The sequence below is a fragment of the Choloepus didactylus genome, chromosome 20 (assembly GCF_015220235.1).
Source record: "Choloepus didactylus isolate mChoDid1 chromosome 20, mChoDid1.pri, whole genome shotgun sequence".
Taxonomy (NCBI): domain Eukaryota; kingdom Metazoa; phylum Chordata; class Mammalia; order Pilosa; family Megalonychidae; genus Choloepus; species Choloepus didactylus.
In genome coordinates, this window is record NC_051326.1 from 22,883,440 (window position 1) to 22,900,498 (window position 17,059).

General features: G+C 38.0%; 1 protein-coding gene and 1 pseudogene across 2 annotated transcripts in view; one reads left to right on the plus strand and one right to left on the minus strand.

The window, feature by feature from the left end:
• Positions 1-17,059, plus strand: part of HOOK3 (hook microtubule tethering protein 3) — a 134,333-nt gene that overhangs the window by 34,234 nt on the left and 83,040 nt on the right. The window contains exon 3 of one of the 2 annotated variants that reach the window (XM_037812507.1): positions 8,406-8,478. In XM_037812507.1, coding sequence (XP_037668435.1) covers positions 8,406-8,478 — 73 coding nt within the window. Of the gene's footprint in view, positions 1-8,405; positions 8,479-8,573; positions 8,655-17,059 lie in introns of those variants that run through there. The other variant, XM_037812508.1, reaches the window with a different exon arrangement.
• On the minus strand, positions 4,591-5,104 carry LOC119516269 (annotated as a pseudogene).

Below are 17,059 nucleotides of genomic sequence, written 5' to 3' on the forward strand. Positions count from 1 at the left end.
GAAACAAGATCATTGGGTTGCAGTTCAGCAGCTTTCCCTCTAGCCATTCTAACATACCAAAAACTAAAAAGTTATATCTATATAGCACATAAGAATACCCTCCAGGATGACCTCTCAACTCCATTTTGAAGCCTTGATTCTTGAAGGTGATTGCATAACTGTAGCTTACATGGTGTGACTGTGTGATTGTGAAAACCTGGTGGCTCACACTCCCTTTATCCAGTGCATGGACAGATGAGTAGAAAAATGAGGACAAAAACTAAATGAAATATAGGGTGAGATAGGTGGGATGGAATGTTTTCAGTGTTCTTTTTTTACTTTTATTTCTTTTGGAATAAGGAAAATGTTCAAAAATTGATTGGAAAGACACTTCTTTTTTCTGGAGGGCCTTCTTAGCAACCCAAGGAAGGCGGGAAAAGGGAAATCAAGTAAACACACAACCCTCAGACCCTTATAATTTAAAATGGATTAGTCACGACTTGAAAGTGTTGGTAAAGCAACATATACAAATTATATAATATACTGAATATATATTTGCCTGGGGGCAAAGAATAAAAGCTTGGTCAGGATAGAATGGAGTTAATATTCTGTCTGGTCTTTGGTATTTCATAGTAGTTGTCCTTTATTCCCTAAATGCCATGACATTTACTTTTAAGAAATGTTCAAAATAATTCTTTAAAGTTATAAGCACCAAACAGCACATATACCTGTCCTAGAGTTTTATACCTATACCTGAATACTCTTACCCATGCAATCCCTAAAAATTGCCCTTAAAATATCTTGAAGGTAAAATAAAAGCTGCTTTTGCAATTAAAAAACAAAAAATTGATTCGAGTGCTGAGTGCACAACTGTATGATGGTACCATGAATAACTGACTGTACACTGTGGTTGATTGTAGGGTATGTAAATATATCTCAATAAAACCGTATTTTAAAAAAAAAAATTAAAGCTGCACTTGTCAGGTCTCCTACTGTTCTACACATTGCTAATTCTTTGGTCCATTCTCAGTCCTTGTCTTAACGTGACAGCAGCATTTGATACAGTTCTTCGTGTTTACCTCCTTGTAGCACTTTTAAAATTTGGCTTCCAGGATACTGTTACCTGCTCAGTTTTTATCCTGTCTCCTTGGTGAGCCATATTTTCTTGGCTGGCATTTCCTTTCCTATCCTGTTTCTTAATGTTGGATTGCTTGAGGACTCAGGCTTTGCCCTTCTCTTTTCTATTTACAGTCACTCCCTTGATTTCATTATTCTCATGGTTTAAATACCTGCCATATACTAATGGCTCTATTTTATATCTTCAGCATAAATCTTTGACCTTCAGATTTTGTCTCATTGTTTACTCAACATCTCCAGATTGGTCTAATAGATATCTCAAACTTATATCTAGAACTGAACTCCCAATCTTCTACACTAAAACCACTCTACCAGAAGTCTTCTCATTTTACTTTTTGGAATTTCTAGCCAGCCAGTTGCTGAGACCAAAAAATTTTGGAGGTAACCTGGCTTCTGTTTTTATTCTATCCAACACCCGATCTGTCAGGAAATCCTGATATCTGTACTTCCAAAGTTGTATCTCAGTAAACTAGAGGCTAGAGCAGCAAACTAAGTCATGAGGAAACACTCGAGCAAATCCAGAAAGGGAGACATTTTAAAGGACAACTTGCCTAGTTTTCTCAACAGATCAGCGTCATGAAAAGAAAGGAAGAGGATGGGCTGTTCTAGACTAAAGAATCTCAAGAGAGAGAGACTAGCCTAATTCAGTGCCTAGTTCTTTGTTGGATTCTTTTTAATCAAGCCAACTGTAAAACACATTTTGAGGATGATGGAAGAAATTTGCATGTGGACTGAGCATTAGATTGTATTTTGGGGATGTTTCTTTATTATGTTAGATTTAATAATGGAATTATGGTTTATATAGGAGATGCCCTTATTTATTAGAGATACATAGTGAAGTTCTTAGTGAAAGTTAGATTCTGTAATTTTTAAAACTTCAAAACAGTATGGAACAAACTCACCACGTTTGTCTGGCCATTGGTATCTCTTGCCTAGATTATGTTAACAGTTTTATTGGAACTCCAGTTTTTACCCTTGCCTGCCCCACAGTCTCATTTGAATCCAGCAGCCAGAATGATCCTCTAGTAAAGCAGATTTTCTGCTCAGAACCCTGCATTTGTGCTGCATTTCACTCAGGTAAAAGCCAGATTCCTTACAATGGTATAAGACCCCAAGTAATCTGCTCTGTTTGTTTCCACTCTGACCTCTACTTGATGTTTTCTCCCATCCTGGCTTCCTGGCTGGTCCTCCACAAAGGCTGGTCTCCTGCCTCAGGGCTTTTGCAGGGCCTTTCCCTCTGCCTGGAAGCTTTTCAAGCTTATAGCCACGGAATACTTTTCTCTCCACCTTCCAGGCTGAACTGATACTTGTCAGTTTCTCAGTGAAGCATATCCTGACCGTCCTATTTAATATTGTCACCGCCCTTACACTCCAGATCTCCCTTGTCCTGCTTTATAGTAGATTCAGGAAATATTTGTAGAAGGAAGGAATATGGAACTATAAAATTTGACTTTGAAATTAAAAGAAGACTTTATCTTTTATCTTTTGTCACTACATACTGATTGAAAGAGTAAGATAGGAAATAGTAATTTATACCTCTAAGAGCCATTAGTTTTTGTTTTCAGAGTTCAAAAAAAGGGGCAAAAAGGAGGTAAATGAGACCAAAAGAGAGAAGGTGAAGGTCAAGCTATGGTCAGTGGTGAAATGACTCTTAAATAGATACTTGTATTTTTATAGTATCCTAAGTTGTTTGCCCTTGGTATGGAGCCTATTCGTCTTCTTTTTTTTTTTTTTTAAATAGTGAACTTTAACATCTATACACAATAGTGATAACTTTCAAAGTACAATTTCACAAGTAGTCAGAGAGCAAATTTCAAAGAATATCATGGGTCACAGTTTCACTGCTTCAGCCATTTGCATTATTGTAAAATATACATACATACATACATACAGAAAGGTGTCAACTCTTAATGTTATATAGGTAATTTCAAAAATTGTTATGTATTACAGTTCCACAGTGTCAGTGCCGTCCCTATTATGCAATACAAGGTATATACAGAAAGGTGAAGACCTTCAAGGCACAACTCAACAAGCAGCTATAGAGCAAATCCCAAAGGATGCTATAGGCTACGTGTCATTTATCTCCTTCCAGCCATTCCAACACCCAAGCATCCAAAAATATATATATAAAGTTTCAGTATTCATAGACCTTTGTTAAATCTTCTCTTGTGTATTGGTACCCCTTCCTCTCTCACTTAATCTCTTTCTCCATCTTCAGGGGTATCTAAGTACCCTAACTTTATTCATATTGAAAGGGGGTGTCAACAGTATGGGTAAGGGGGCTGCATCTGATTGTTGTTCTTAAAAAGGCTATTGCCTCTTGGTTTTAGGACTTATAGGAACACTCTGGTGGCTTTAAGTTTCTGAAAGATAAAGCTTAGTGAGTAAATATTTTATACAGTCTTAGGTAGTGTGCTGGTTTGGATGCATTGTGTCCCCTAAAACGCCATTATCTTTGATGTAATCTTGTGTGAGCAGACGTATCAGTGTTGATTAGATTGTAATTCTTTGATTGTTTCCGTGGAGATGTGCCCCACCCAGCTGTGGGTGATGATTTTGATTGGATAATTTCCATGGAGGTGTTAACCCTACCCATTTAGGGTGGGTTTAAATTAAATCACTGGAGCCGTATAAATGAGCTGACAAACACAAGGAACTCAGTGCAGCTGTGAGTGACATTTTGAAGATCAACTGAGCGTGACATTTTGAAGAGGAGCTACAGCCAAGAGGGACACTTTGAAGAACACACAGAAGCTGCGAGAGTAGCTGCAGATGAGAGACAGTTTAAAGACGGCCATTGAAAGCAGACTCTTACTCTGGAGAAGCTAAGAGAGGACAAAACACCCCAAGAGCAACTAAGAGTGACATTTTTGAGGAACTGCAGCCTAGAGAGGAACATCCTGGGAGAAAGCTGTTTTGAAACCAGAACTTTGGAGCAGACGCCAGCCAAGTGCCTTCCCAGCTAACAGAGATTTTCCAGACACCATTGGCCATCCTTTGTTGATGGACACTTTATGGCCTTAAGACTGTAACTTTGTAACCAAATAAACCCCCTTTATAAAAGCCAATCCATTTCTGGTGTTTTACATTCTGGCAGCATTAGCAAACTAGAACAGGTAGGGACCTAGGTATTTGGGGACTACTTTTGGTAAGGGCATGGCATACTGTGCCCATTTTGGATGTCTGGCTGGAGCTTGCATAAGAGAAACCTCCAGGATATCCTCTCAACTCTATTTGGGATCTCTCAGGTACTGTGACCTCAGCTTGTTACCTTTCTTTTTCCCCCTCTTTTGGTCAAGCAGGCATTTTCAGTCCCTCACTGCCAAGGCCAGGTAGAGCTTATTCTTTATGTGCCTGTGTTGCTTATTTTGAATCAGTAGGGCCTTAGCATAATTTGCATTATTTTTGTTGTCATTATGGTTTTGACATTTAATTATAGCCAACTCTCCAATATACATTTTTTTTTTAATATGGTCAAAAAACTTATATTTAGAATTTGCCAGCTGGACTGTTTAGATGATCCCAATTTTGTTGGCAACATCCAAAGCATCATAGTCAGGAGCCAGTCGAACATATGCCTTCTTCTCTCCATCAGGCCTGATCAGGGTGTTGACCTTTGCCACGTCAATGTCATAGAGTTTCTTCACAGCCTGTTTGATCTGGTGCTTGTTGGCCTTGACATCCACAATGAACACAAGTGTGTTGTTGCTTCAATCTTCTTCATGGCTGACTCAGTGGTCAGGGGGAACTTGATGATGGCATAGTGGTCAAGCTTGTTTCTCCTGGGGGCGCTCTTCCGAGGATATTTGGGCTGTCTTCTGAGACGCAGAGTCTTGGGCCGCCGGAATGTAGGTGAAGTGCAGATCTTCTTTTTCTTGTGGCTGTGGACACCTTTCAGTACTGCCTTCTTGGCTATCAAAGCCTTTGCTTTGGCTTTGGTTTTGGGAGGGGCAGGGGCTTCCTTCTTCGCTTTCGGTGCCATCTTCATGAAAAGCTCTCCAATATACATTTTAATGGCAAGGGACAAAAATGATTATTTTAGACCATTAAAAGGTCATTAGAAAATAGTTATAGGTAATAGTCTGTCTATCTATAAATATGCTAAAGTTTGCTAATCAAAAATGTCTTATCAAGAAATGGAATCAAAATACAATGTTTGTATTGGACCCTATCTTAATAGGGGGAGGGTGCAGAGCTCATTAAAAATATTACAGTGATTAAATAATGCTAGCAGTAGAAATAAAATTTAATTTTTTGCTTTCTGTGAAAGCAATTGACTGCAAGCAGACAATACATTTCTGAAATTATATTAAGGATTAAAATTAATGGACTTTTCCTTTAATTTAAGCTATAACTGATACACAAGTTACAAATTATTGTTGACAAAATTTAAGCAAATTATTTTATGTTTCTTTTTTTCTCTTAGCAGAATTCAGGACATAGTAAGTAGCTAAAGATAGCTTCCTACTCATGAAGAATACCCAGTGAGATTATCAGTTCTTGTTTACATACCTGCACAGAACTATAATCTAAGATTTTTTAGATAATCACCATTATGTTGTTTGTTCCTAGCTGGAGAGCAATAGTTAAGGGGTATTCAGAAAACATTGCTGTAATTTGTAAACTACTTCTAGAAACAAGATATGGCCAGATGCTGCATATTGAATCAAAGCTTATTATTAGGAAAAGTCACATTGAATATAAGAAGGTTGTAGATTACTTTTCTTGGTTTGTTCTGCTTAAGCAGTAGATTGGAAGCTTGTTAAATAAAAAATGCTATGACTTTCCTAATGTTATGCTTCAGTCCACAAGTATTTATCTAGAGCCTGCTTTATGCCAGACGTGAGACATTTGGCAGTACAACAGTAATGGAGAAAAAGTACTGTGCTTAAAGAAAATAGATCATCATAAATTATGTTGGTCCTTTTCAACTTGTGACTTAGTTTACTGGGCCTAAAGGAGATACGTGTTGAACTCTACTGGTCTGTTTTAACAAAAATGACAATACCATCAGTTCTTTGCCACCTACTATCAGAATGAACTTGGATAAATTACATACGTCTATCTGGTATTCCTTAATTGTAACATAGGGATAATATTATATTCCTTGGAATGTTATTGTGAATGTAAAGTGCGTGATTGAATGCCTGGTCTTTTGCTGTTGCTTAGTACATGATAGTAGCAGCTGTTTTCATTGTCTTCCTTTTCTCGCTCACACATGATTATGAGATTTTGATTCAGTAATCTTTTAGGGAATAAGCAGAGTCCGCTATGATGCTTGATTTGAAACATTTTAATAAGACTTTTCTGAGTTCTTGAATTTTAAAAAGTATTGCTGTCTTACAACTTGATAATGAAAAGACAGCCCAATTTTTAAATGGGTAAAGGATCTGAATAGATTTTCTTCAAAGATGTACAAAATGGTCAGTAAGCAGATTAAAAGATGTTCAATATCATTAGTCATTAGGGAAATGCAAATCAAAACGACCATGAGATACCATTTTATACCCACTAGATGACTATAGTCAAAAAGGCAGGTAACAAGTATTAGCAAGGTGATGGAAACTGAAACCCTCATATGATGCCAGTGGAATGTAAAATGGTGCTGTTTCCTTAGAAATAGTTTGGTCATGCTTCAAAATGTTAAACATTGAATTATCATGTGACCCAGCATTTCTACTCCTACGTGTATACCTAAATGAAACATAAATTCACAAAACTGACACGTGAATGTTCAAAGCAGCATTATTTATAATAGCCAAAAAATGAAAACAGCCCACTTGTTCTTCACCTGGTGAATCAATAAATGAAATGTGGTTTATCTATACACTGAAACATTATTTGGCCATAAAAAGGAATGAAGTACTGGTACAAGCTACAGCATGGATGAACCTTAAAAACATCAAGTTAAGCAAAATAAGCCAGACCTACAAAAGACTACATATTGTATTATTTCATTTCATAAGGTGGATTATTCAGAACCCATAGGGATAGAAAGTAGATTAGTGGTTACCAGGGGTTGGGGGCAAGGGAAAATGGGGAGTGACAGCTAATGGAAATGGGATTTTTTTGGGGGAGATAGAAATGTTCTAAAATTAGGTTTTGGTGATGGTTGAACAACTCTGTGAATACTAAACACCATTTGCATTGTAAGCTTTATATTTATGAGTTTTATAGTATGTGAATTATATCTCAATAAATCTGTTTTCTTTAAGTACAGTGATAGACATTACAGTTCATATTATCTAGTGAAATGACACAGGCTTCAAAAATAATCATAACATATTTCTGTAGAGGTAAATTTAACTTCCCGTATATACTTGAAATCTAAATACCCTTTCTTAATAATAAAATTAAATTTTCTAAATAGCATGTTGCTTCATTAAAGATAATTTGAACAAAATTTAATACTGATTGTATATATCAGTTTGAGTTGAAGTAAAAATTGAAATCTAGACTTTTCCTAATATTTCTCTCATTGTCATTCTGTTTTTTGGTAAATAGGGATACTTGTAGCATTGTGGAAAGATCTTTGCACTTAGTAATTGCTAGAGCAAATCAAACATAGATATTCTATCTGTGATCTTGGACAAATTATTTTCTTGGAGTCTCAGTTTCAAAATCTTTAAAATGAGGATAATGCTGAGCTTAAAAAGGGTTTATCTTTGTTTCAATATGTTTGTCTGCCCCAGAGTCATCTTAGATTTTAAGCCTTTTGCAAACACAACAGTGTCCAACTTTGCCTAATCTAGTACTACATCTGAGAAAATAGTTCTCAACTTATGTTATTTGGAGAAATTGAAATATTAGTGATATTATTGGTGACCTTTAAAGTATTAGGTGTTGGAAATCATTGAAATATTAATTGAAAAACTTATTTTAAACTTGCCATGTTTTCTTTTGCCTACTTAAAAGCATGTAATTGATACTTGATTGTTTTTAGATATTAGTGTGATAGCTATAACTATGTTAATTCAAGTTTAGTACACTCATCTATAATTTGTTTAAAATGTATTAATTTTATGATGCTGTTTTTTACCTCTTAGTGTATGTTTTTGATAAAATATCTTTTTTTTAAATGAGCTAATAACGATCAAGTTAATTTTAGAGAAATCTGCTATAATTACATCGGTCTCATGTACTGAATTATTTAGTGACTGGTATGTAACAAATACATTTTTGTGTTAAGTGGCGATATGGGATGGGTTTCAGTTTTCCTTGTTGCTGCTGTTGTTGTTTTAGTTTGATAGATTCATGATCTTAATATGCTAACTTTTCTTTATTTGCAGAGATCCTGCATATTTTGATGAAAATTGGCTAAACAGAATCAAAACCGAAGTAGGAGATAATTGGAGGCTAAAGGTATTTTCCTTTTATTTTTCCATCTGTTAATTAATCCTTAAATACTGGTGTGTGTATAATATTATTGATTTTTGATCCATTGTGCCCAGTGAGCTTTAGGAACTTAGGCTGCCTATAGTGAAATAACCTAGAACTGAAGATTGGAGGTAACCTGAAGTTGCTCACCAAATACAAATGTAAGTCTATAAAGCATAGTGGCTAAATGCATGGACTCGAGACTCTGAATGCCTGTGTCCATATCACAGCTTTCCCTTTTAGTATCTGTGAGAGAGTTGTTTAACCTTTCTGTGCCTAAGTTTTTCCACTTGGATAGTGAGGATTATAATAGGACCTACCTGACAGAAATAGATGAGTTAATATATGTAAAGCACTTAACAATAGTGCTATTGTTGCTCTTAATAATGAGAAAATATTGGTGTTTTTTAACTATGTCCAAAACACTCATACAGTGAAATGTTTTCATTTTCTTTCTATGTTCCAGTATTTAGACTTCTTTAACCAAAACCCCACATAAAAATATGGTGTAAACTGCAACCTGTCACATGCCTAATTGCATCTGTATAAAGTAGCTGAAACAAGTTTTTACCTTTACTTTATGCAGTGATGTTTTTACTTTTACCTTAACAAATATTAGTTGCAACCCACTAAATTGATTTTTTAACTTTCTGTTTTGAAATTATTATAGACTGACAGGGAACTGCAAAAAAAAGATGTGCAGGGTACCCTTTACCCATGTCCTCCAGTTTCTCCATTGGCGTAACTCTGCTACAATATCAAAACTAGGGAATTGACATTGGTACAGTTCACAGAGTATTCAGGTTTTACCAGTTTTACATATGTTCATTTGTGTTTGACGATAGTTCTGTGTAGTTTTGTCACATGTGCAGAGTTGTGTAACCGTCACCACAGTCAAGATACGGGACTCTGTCATCACCACAAGGCCTCCCTGGTGCTGCCTGTTGGGCCATACCCACCCCACCTGACCCCCATCCCTAATCCCTGGCATCCACTGATTTGTTTTTTATCTCTATAATTTTTTTTTGCACTAAATTGCTTTTATGACCTAGTAATGGTCATGACCTCAGTTTGGAAAACCCTAGAACCATTTCTTTTTCTTTTTCTTTCTTTCTTTTTTTTTTTGACGTTTAGCTTTAGTATGTTGCTTTTCTTACAATTAATGAAAGCATCTTACAATGTTACTTTTAACTATAGATTCTGTTTTGCATTGATTGTATTTTTTTCCCCAGTACCATCCCTTTTTCAACACCTTACAAAATTGACATTCATTTTTTCTTCCTCAAGTAAAAACATTCTTATATATTTGTACATTTAATCACCATCATTGACCACTCTAAGTTTTGCTAAATTATACAATCCCAGTCTATATCTTCTATCTTTCCTTCTGGTTTCATACATGCCCCTAGCCTTCCTCTTTCAACTGTACTCACACTCATCTTTGTTCAGAGTACTTAAAATATTGTGCTACATCACATAGTATTGTGCTATCCATTTCCAGATGTATACAATCAATCCTATTGAATCTTCTGTACTCCTTCAGCATCAAATGCCTGATCCCTAACCTCTTTTCATCTCCTGATAACCTGTGTTCTTAACTTTAACTCTCCAAGTTAGCTCATCAATGTTAGTTCATATTAGTGAGACCACACAGTGCCTGTCCTTTTGTTTCTGGCTAATTTCACTCAATGTAATGTCTACCATCTACCCTTTTGTCTTTTAGATGTTACATGTCATATTTTATTTTATTTTTTTCCTCTCTCTCTCTTTCTAACCCTTACTGATAGTCTTCATTTTTACACACTTCTCTAAACCTCTCTCTCCTTGATTTTCCTATCTGCCTGTAGTGCTCCCTTTAGTATTTCTTGTAAAGCAAGTATCTTGTTCACAAACTCTCTCAGTGTCTGTTTGTCTGAAAATATTTTAAATTCTCCCTCATTTTCTTTTTTTTTTTCATTTTTATTGGGATTGTTCAGAAACCATACAATTATCCAGAGATCCAAAGTGTACAATCACTTGCCCCTGGGTACCCTCATACAGCTGTGCATCCATCACACTTAATTTTTGTTCAATTTTTAGAAACTTTTCATTACTGCAGACAAGAAATAAAGTGAAAGATGAAAAAAGAAAAAAAGAAATGGAAACTCTAATCCTCTCCATCCCTAACCAACCCCCCTCAATTGTTGACTCGTAGTATTGATATAGTACATTTGTTGCTGTTTATGAAAAAATGTTGAAATACTACTAACTGTAGTATATAGTTTGTAATAGGTATATAGTTCTTCCCTATATGCCCCTCTATTATTAACTTCTAATTGTATTGTCATACATTTGTTCTGGTTCATGGAAGCGATTTCTAGTATTTGTACAGTTGATCATGGACATTGCCCACCATAGGATTCAGTTTTATACATTCCCATCTTTTGACCTCCAACTTTCCTTCTGGTGACATATATGACTCTGAGCTTCCCCTTTCCACCTCATTCACACACCGTTTGGCGCTATTAGTTATTCTCACATCTTGCTACCAACATCCCTGTTCATTTCCAAACATTTAAGTTCATCCTAATTGAATATTCTGCTCATACTAAGCAACCACTCCCCATTCTTAAGCCTCGTCCTATATCTTGGTACCTTATATTTCATGTCTATGAGTTTACATATTATAATTAATTCCTATCAGTGAGACCCTGCAATAATTGTCCTTATGTGTCTGGCTTATTTTACTCGCAGATTGCCCTCGAGGTTTTGTCATCAACCCATTTTTTTTTTTAAAATGGTTTTGTTCACTCACCATACATTCCATCCCAAGTAAATAATAAATGGTTCTCTGCATGGTCATACATTTATGTGTTCACCACCTTCACCACTATCTATATAAGGGCATCTACATGTCTTCCACAAGGCAGGAGGGAGAGTCAAAGAAGGTAGAGAGGCAAAATAAAGAGGAAAAAAAAATGACAGCTAGGAAGCAGCAAAAGGAAAAATAACCTTAAATCAAAGTAGAATAAAGAATCAGACAATACCACCAATGTCAAGTGTCTAACATGCCTCCCCTATCCCCCCCCCTTATCTGCATTTACCTTGGTATATCACCTTTGTTACATTAAAGGAAGCATAATACAATGATTCTATTAGTTACAGTCTCTAGTTTATGCTGATTGCATCCTTCCCCCAATGCCTCCCCATTTTTAACACCTTGCAAGGTTGACATTTGCTTGTTCTCCCTCGTAAAAGAACATGTTTGTACATTTTATCACAATTGTTGAATACTCTAGATTTCACCAAGTTACACAGTCCCAGTCTTTATCTTTCCTCCTTTCTTGTGGTGTCTCACATGCTCCCCACCTTCCTCTCTCAACCATATTCATAGTTACCTTTGTTCAGTGTACTTACATTGTTGTGCTACCATCTCCCAAAATTGTGTTCCAAACCACACACTCCTGTCTTCTATCAGCCTGTAGTGCTCCCTTTAGTATTTCCTGTAGGGTGGGTGTCTTGTTCACAAAGTCTCTCATTGTCTGTTTGTCAGAAAATATTTTGAGCTCTCCCTGATATTTGAAGGACAGCTTTGCTGGATATAGGATTCTTGGTTGGCGGTTTTTCTCTTTCAGTATCTTAAATATATCACACCACTTCCTTCTTGCCTCCATGGTTTCTGCTGAGAGATCCGCACATAGTCTTATTGAGCTTCCTTTGTATGTAATGATCACTTTTCTCTTGCTGCTTTCAGGATTCACTCTTTGTCTTTGACATTTGATAATCTGATTATTAAGTGTCTTGGCATAGGCCTATTCATATCTCTTCTGTTTGGAGTACGCTGCGCTTCTTGGATCTGTAATTTTATGTCTTTCATAAGAGATGGGAAATTTTCATTAATTATTTCCTCTATTATTGCTTCTGCCCCCTTTCCCTTCTCTTCTTCTGGGACACCAGTGATACGTACATTATTGTACTTTGTTTCATCCTTGAGTTCCTGGAGACGTTGCTCATATTTTTTCATTCTTTTCTCCATCTGCTCCTTTGCATGTAGGCTTTCAGGTGTTTTGTTCTCCAGTTCCTGAGTGTTTTCTTCTGCCTCTTGAGATCTGCTGTTGTAAGTTTCCATTGTGTCTTTCATCTCTTGTGTTGTGCCTTTCATTTCCATAGATTCTACTGGTTGTTTTTTTTGAACTTTTGATTTCTGCCGTATATATGCCCAGTGTTTCCTTTACAGCCTCTATCTCTTTTGCAATATCTTCTCTAAACTTTTTGAATTGATTTAGCATTAGTTGTTTAAATTCCCGTATCTCAGTTGAAGTGTACATTTGTTCCTTTGACTGGGCCATAACTTTGTTTTTCTTAGTGTAGGTTGTAATTTTCTGTTGTCTAGGCATGGTTTCCTTGGTTATCGAAATCAGGTTTTCCCAGACCAGAACAGGCTCAGGTCCCAGAGGGAAGAGATATTCAGTATCTGGTTTCCCTGTGGGTGTGTCTTAGAAAATTGCTCCACCCTTTGACGCCTCAGGTCACTGTGCTTTTCTGCCCAGCAGGTGATGCCTGTTAGCCTATAATTCTTGACTGGTGTGAGGAGGTATGGCCGTGTTCCCCCAGGCTCTGGGGTCTGGTTCTGAATGGAAAGGGCCCCACCCCTTTCCTCCTAGAGAAGACAGACCCCCCAGGTGGAGGTCATTAGCATTTCAATGGTCTCCGCTCTCTGCTTGTGCTGTCTCCACCCTTCCTCGAGTCACAGCCCTGGAAACTGAATATGACTGGGGCTTTCTCCACTGAGCTGAAAAAGAAACAGATAGTCCCCTTCAGACCCAGTCCAAGGCGACCCTCCGGCTCTCCAAGGTCAGTCGTCACCCAAAGCCTCTGTCTGTTTTTTGGGGCTGCGTACCTGTAGTGAGCAGTTCACACTCGCTATTTAAAACCCCAGTTGGAGCTCAGCTGAGCTATATTCGCTTGTTGGGAGAGAGCTTCTCTCTGGCACCACGAGGCTTTGCAGCTCGGGCTATGGGGGAGGGGGTCTCGCTACTTGGATCCGCAGGTTTTACTTACAGATTTTATGCTGTGTTCTCGGGCATTCCTCCCAATTCAGGTTGGTGTATGATGAGTGGATGGTCTCGTTTGTCCCCCCGCAGTTATTCTGGATTGTTTACTAGTTGTTTCTGTTTTTTTGTAGTTGTTCCAGGGGGACTACTTAGCTTCCACTCCTCTCTATGCCTCCATCTTGCCCCGCCTCCTCCCTCATTTTTGAAGGACAGTTTTGCTGGATATAGAATTCTTGTTTGGTAGTTTTTTCTTTCCGTATCTTAAATATAGCATACCACTGCCTTCTTGCTTCCATGGTTTCTACTGAGAAATCCAAACGTAGTCTTTTTGGGCTTCCCTTATATGTGATGAATTGCTTTTCTCTTGCTGCTTTCAGAATTCTTCCTTTGTCTTTGACATTTGATAATCTGATTATTAAGGATCTGTTCTGTTTGGGATATGCTGCACTTCTTGGGCCTGTAATTTAATGTCTTTCATGAGAGATGGGAAATTTTCAGTGATTATTTCCTCCATTATTGTTTCTGCCCCTTTTCCCTTCTCTTCTCTTTCTGGGACACCATGACATGTATATTTGTGTGCTTCAGGTTGCCATTCAATTCCCTGAGACCCTGGCTCGTATTTTTCCATTCTTTTCCCTATCTGTTCTTTTGTGTGTAGGATTTCAGATGTCATATCCTCTAGTTCATGAATCCTTTTTTCTGCCTCTTCAAATCTGCTATTGTATATCTCAGTTGTGTTTTACGTCTTTTCTATTTTAACTTTCATTCCCATAAGTTCTGCCAATTGTGTTTTTTTAAACTTTTGAGTTTTTCCTTATGTTTCCCAATGTCTTCTTTATATCCTTTGTCTCTTTTGCCATGTCTTCCCTTAACTCGTTGATTTTATGTTGAAGTGATTTAACATGTTTTTTGAACATCTTTAATTGGTAGTTTCAACTCCTGTATCTCATTTGAAGTCTAAGTTTGTTTTTTTTGGCTGGGCCATATCTTTGTTTTTTTCTAGTGTTAATTGTAATTTTTTCTTGTTAGGCACCTGGTTTCCTTAATTACCCCAATCAGATTTTCCCAGACCAGATGGGCCCAGGTCTCAGGAGGAGTGTAATCAGTATCAAGTTTCCCTGAGGATGAGTGCCAGCAGATTGTCAGACTTTCCTGTGAGGCTTCTAGGCAAGAAAGTGGTGCTTGTCAGCCCGCAGCTCCCCACTGGCATAAAGAGGTGCAGTGCCTTTAATACTCAGCAGATCCTGTCCCTGCCAGGGACCAAGGGTGAATCAGAAGCTAGGCTTAAGCTGTTCTGTTTTGTTTTTCCCCAGGATCTGGCGTCTGAATTCTCCGAGGGAGGGCCACCCCTTGATGTGGGCCTTGCCCTGCCCCCCAGTTTCGCCAGTCGACAGGTGTTAGTACCCAATTCTCTTTGCCCCTTTCCTTCAGACACAGCCATTTTCTAATATTCTGAGCTCAGCTGTCTCCAAAAGCCTCTTTTTACTTATTTATGCATTTTTTCCCCATCAGCCCTGCCTTTTCTCTGCTGGGAGAGACCTCAGGCTTCCTTTCCTGCTTGCTCCAAGTTTATCTGGTTCATGGCTTATAGTCAGTAATCCACATTCGTTAATTAAAACCACTGTTGGAGCTTGGTTGAGCTACCTTCCCTTGCTTCCAGCAGGGATTACTTCTGTTTCCCATAGGGAAGTGTTCCAACTAAGCCTGCCATAGCAGTGGGGGAGGGACACTAGCTCCGCAGTTTGGGGAGCTTTGCTACAGTTCTGTGCTGCGATCTCAGCTAGTCATCCATTCCGACTGTTGTACGATGTGTGTCAGGTCACAGAGGTCCCCCAAAATTGTACCAGACTATTTACTAGTTGTTCCTGGCTATTTAGTAGTTGCTCTAGGGGACTAACTAAATTCCACACCTTCCTACACCTCCATCTTGCCCCACTGAACCATTTCTTTTTGATATAGACTAGTACAGACTCAGAAGTGCAAATTCGTAAGCATGTGAAGCCCATAGATTTATTCAAGGCCCACTTAGTCTATCTTTATATATTTCCTGAAAGCATGTACTTCTCCCACAAAAAATATGTATTGATTGCTTAGGTGTTGGGTCTGTCCAAATCAAATTTCTTTTTACTAACAGAGTGAATGGAAACTCTGTTTGATGACACTATTTTAATTTCTAAACAATATTTCAAGAATAGACAATTAAAATGCTTTTTAATGTCTAAAAGTTTTGAGACAATTTATGGATATTTAATATAGTGCTCCTAATCATCATTTGTGTTTGGTTGCTGTTTTGATTTGTGAAGAAGTTGTATATTTCTCCCCATTCCCCCCACTCACACAAATGCGCACACACACACCCCTTCAGTGTCGTGAGTATGGCATTGGAAAAGGAAAAAAGTTTATTGTATTTCTAATGTTAATAACTACTGTTTTCAGTTCTGCTTTGTATTCCTTTTCCTCAGTATTTTACCCTATGTTCTTTCTCTTCAGTCTTAAGATGACAGTTTGATTAGATATGTAGATTTTTGTGAGGGGAAAAACACAACTACAACTACCATTTTAAATGAACACATTGATTATTAATATATTTTAGTTTAAAATGTTAAAACGTGAAAAAAGAACATCCTAGAATAAGGGAAATAAAGTAAGTGTATTATATATTTTCCATGCCTCCAATTGTTTTCAGAAGTATAAACATGCCAATTTTATTTGAGAAGTTTCTTTTTAACTATATAAGTAAGCAAGTTTTCAGGTTATTTTTTCCCTTAAAAATAAATCTGATAGAGGACCTAAGATGGTGGCATAGAGAGGAGTGGAAGACTGTTAGTACCCCCTGGAACAATAACCAGAAAACTAGTAAATAATCTGGAATAACTGTGGGGAGATAAACGTGACTGTCCACTCATCATCCACCAACCTGAATTGGGAGGAATGCCTGAGATCGCAGCATAAAATCTGTAAGTAAAACTGTGGGCCCATGCCGAGAGCCGAGAGCTGAGAGCCAAGAGCCCTCCCTCAGGGAAGCCTCGCAGTGCTGGAGAGCAGCACTCTCTCAGCCCAGCTCCAACTGGGGTTTTAATGTTAACTGCTCGATACAGACAGCAAATCCTCAACAAGCAGACAGAGGCTTTTGGTAACAACTGACCTTGGGAGACTCGGGGGACATATCTGTTTCAGGACAGGGGGCCCAGAGGATCGGGTACTAACTCTGGCTGACGGGTGAACCTGGGAGTTTTTCTGTGCCTTTCTCTCTCTGTGGAGAAAACCTCAGCCATTTTCAGCCTGCAGCGCCTTGCAGTTAAGACAGCCTTAGCCATTTTAAAATCAAAACACTTCGATCAGCAGAGTCAGAGAAACAAAGAACTTATTGATATGCAGTGACCTCTCTGGCGGGGGGCATATAGCTTCCCAAGGGGAAAGGGAGGGGCCCAGCTCTACTGCCTGCCTTTCCGGAACCAGACCCCAAAGCCTGGGGGAGGACAGCCACAGGCCACACCCTCTTACACCAGCCAGTGACAGGCTGACAGGTGCAC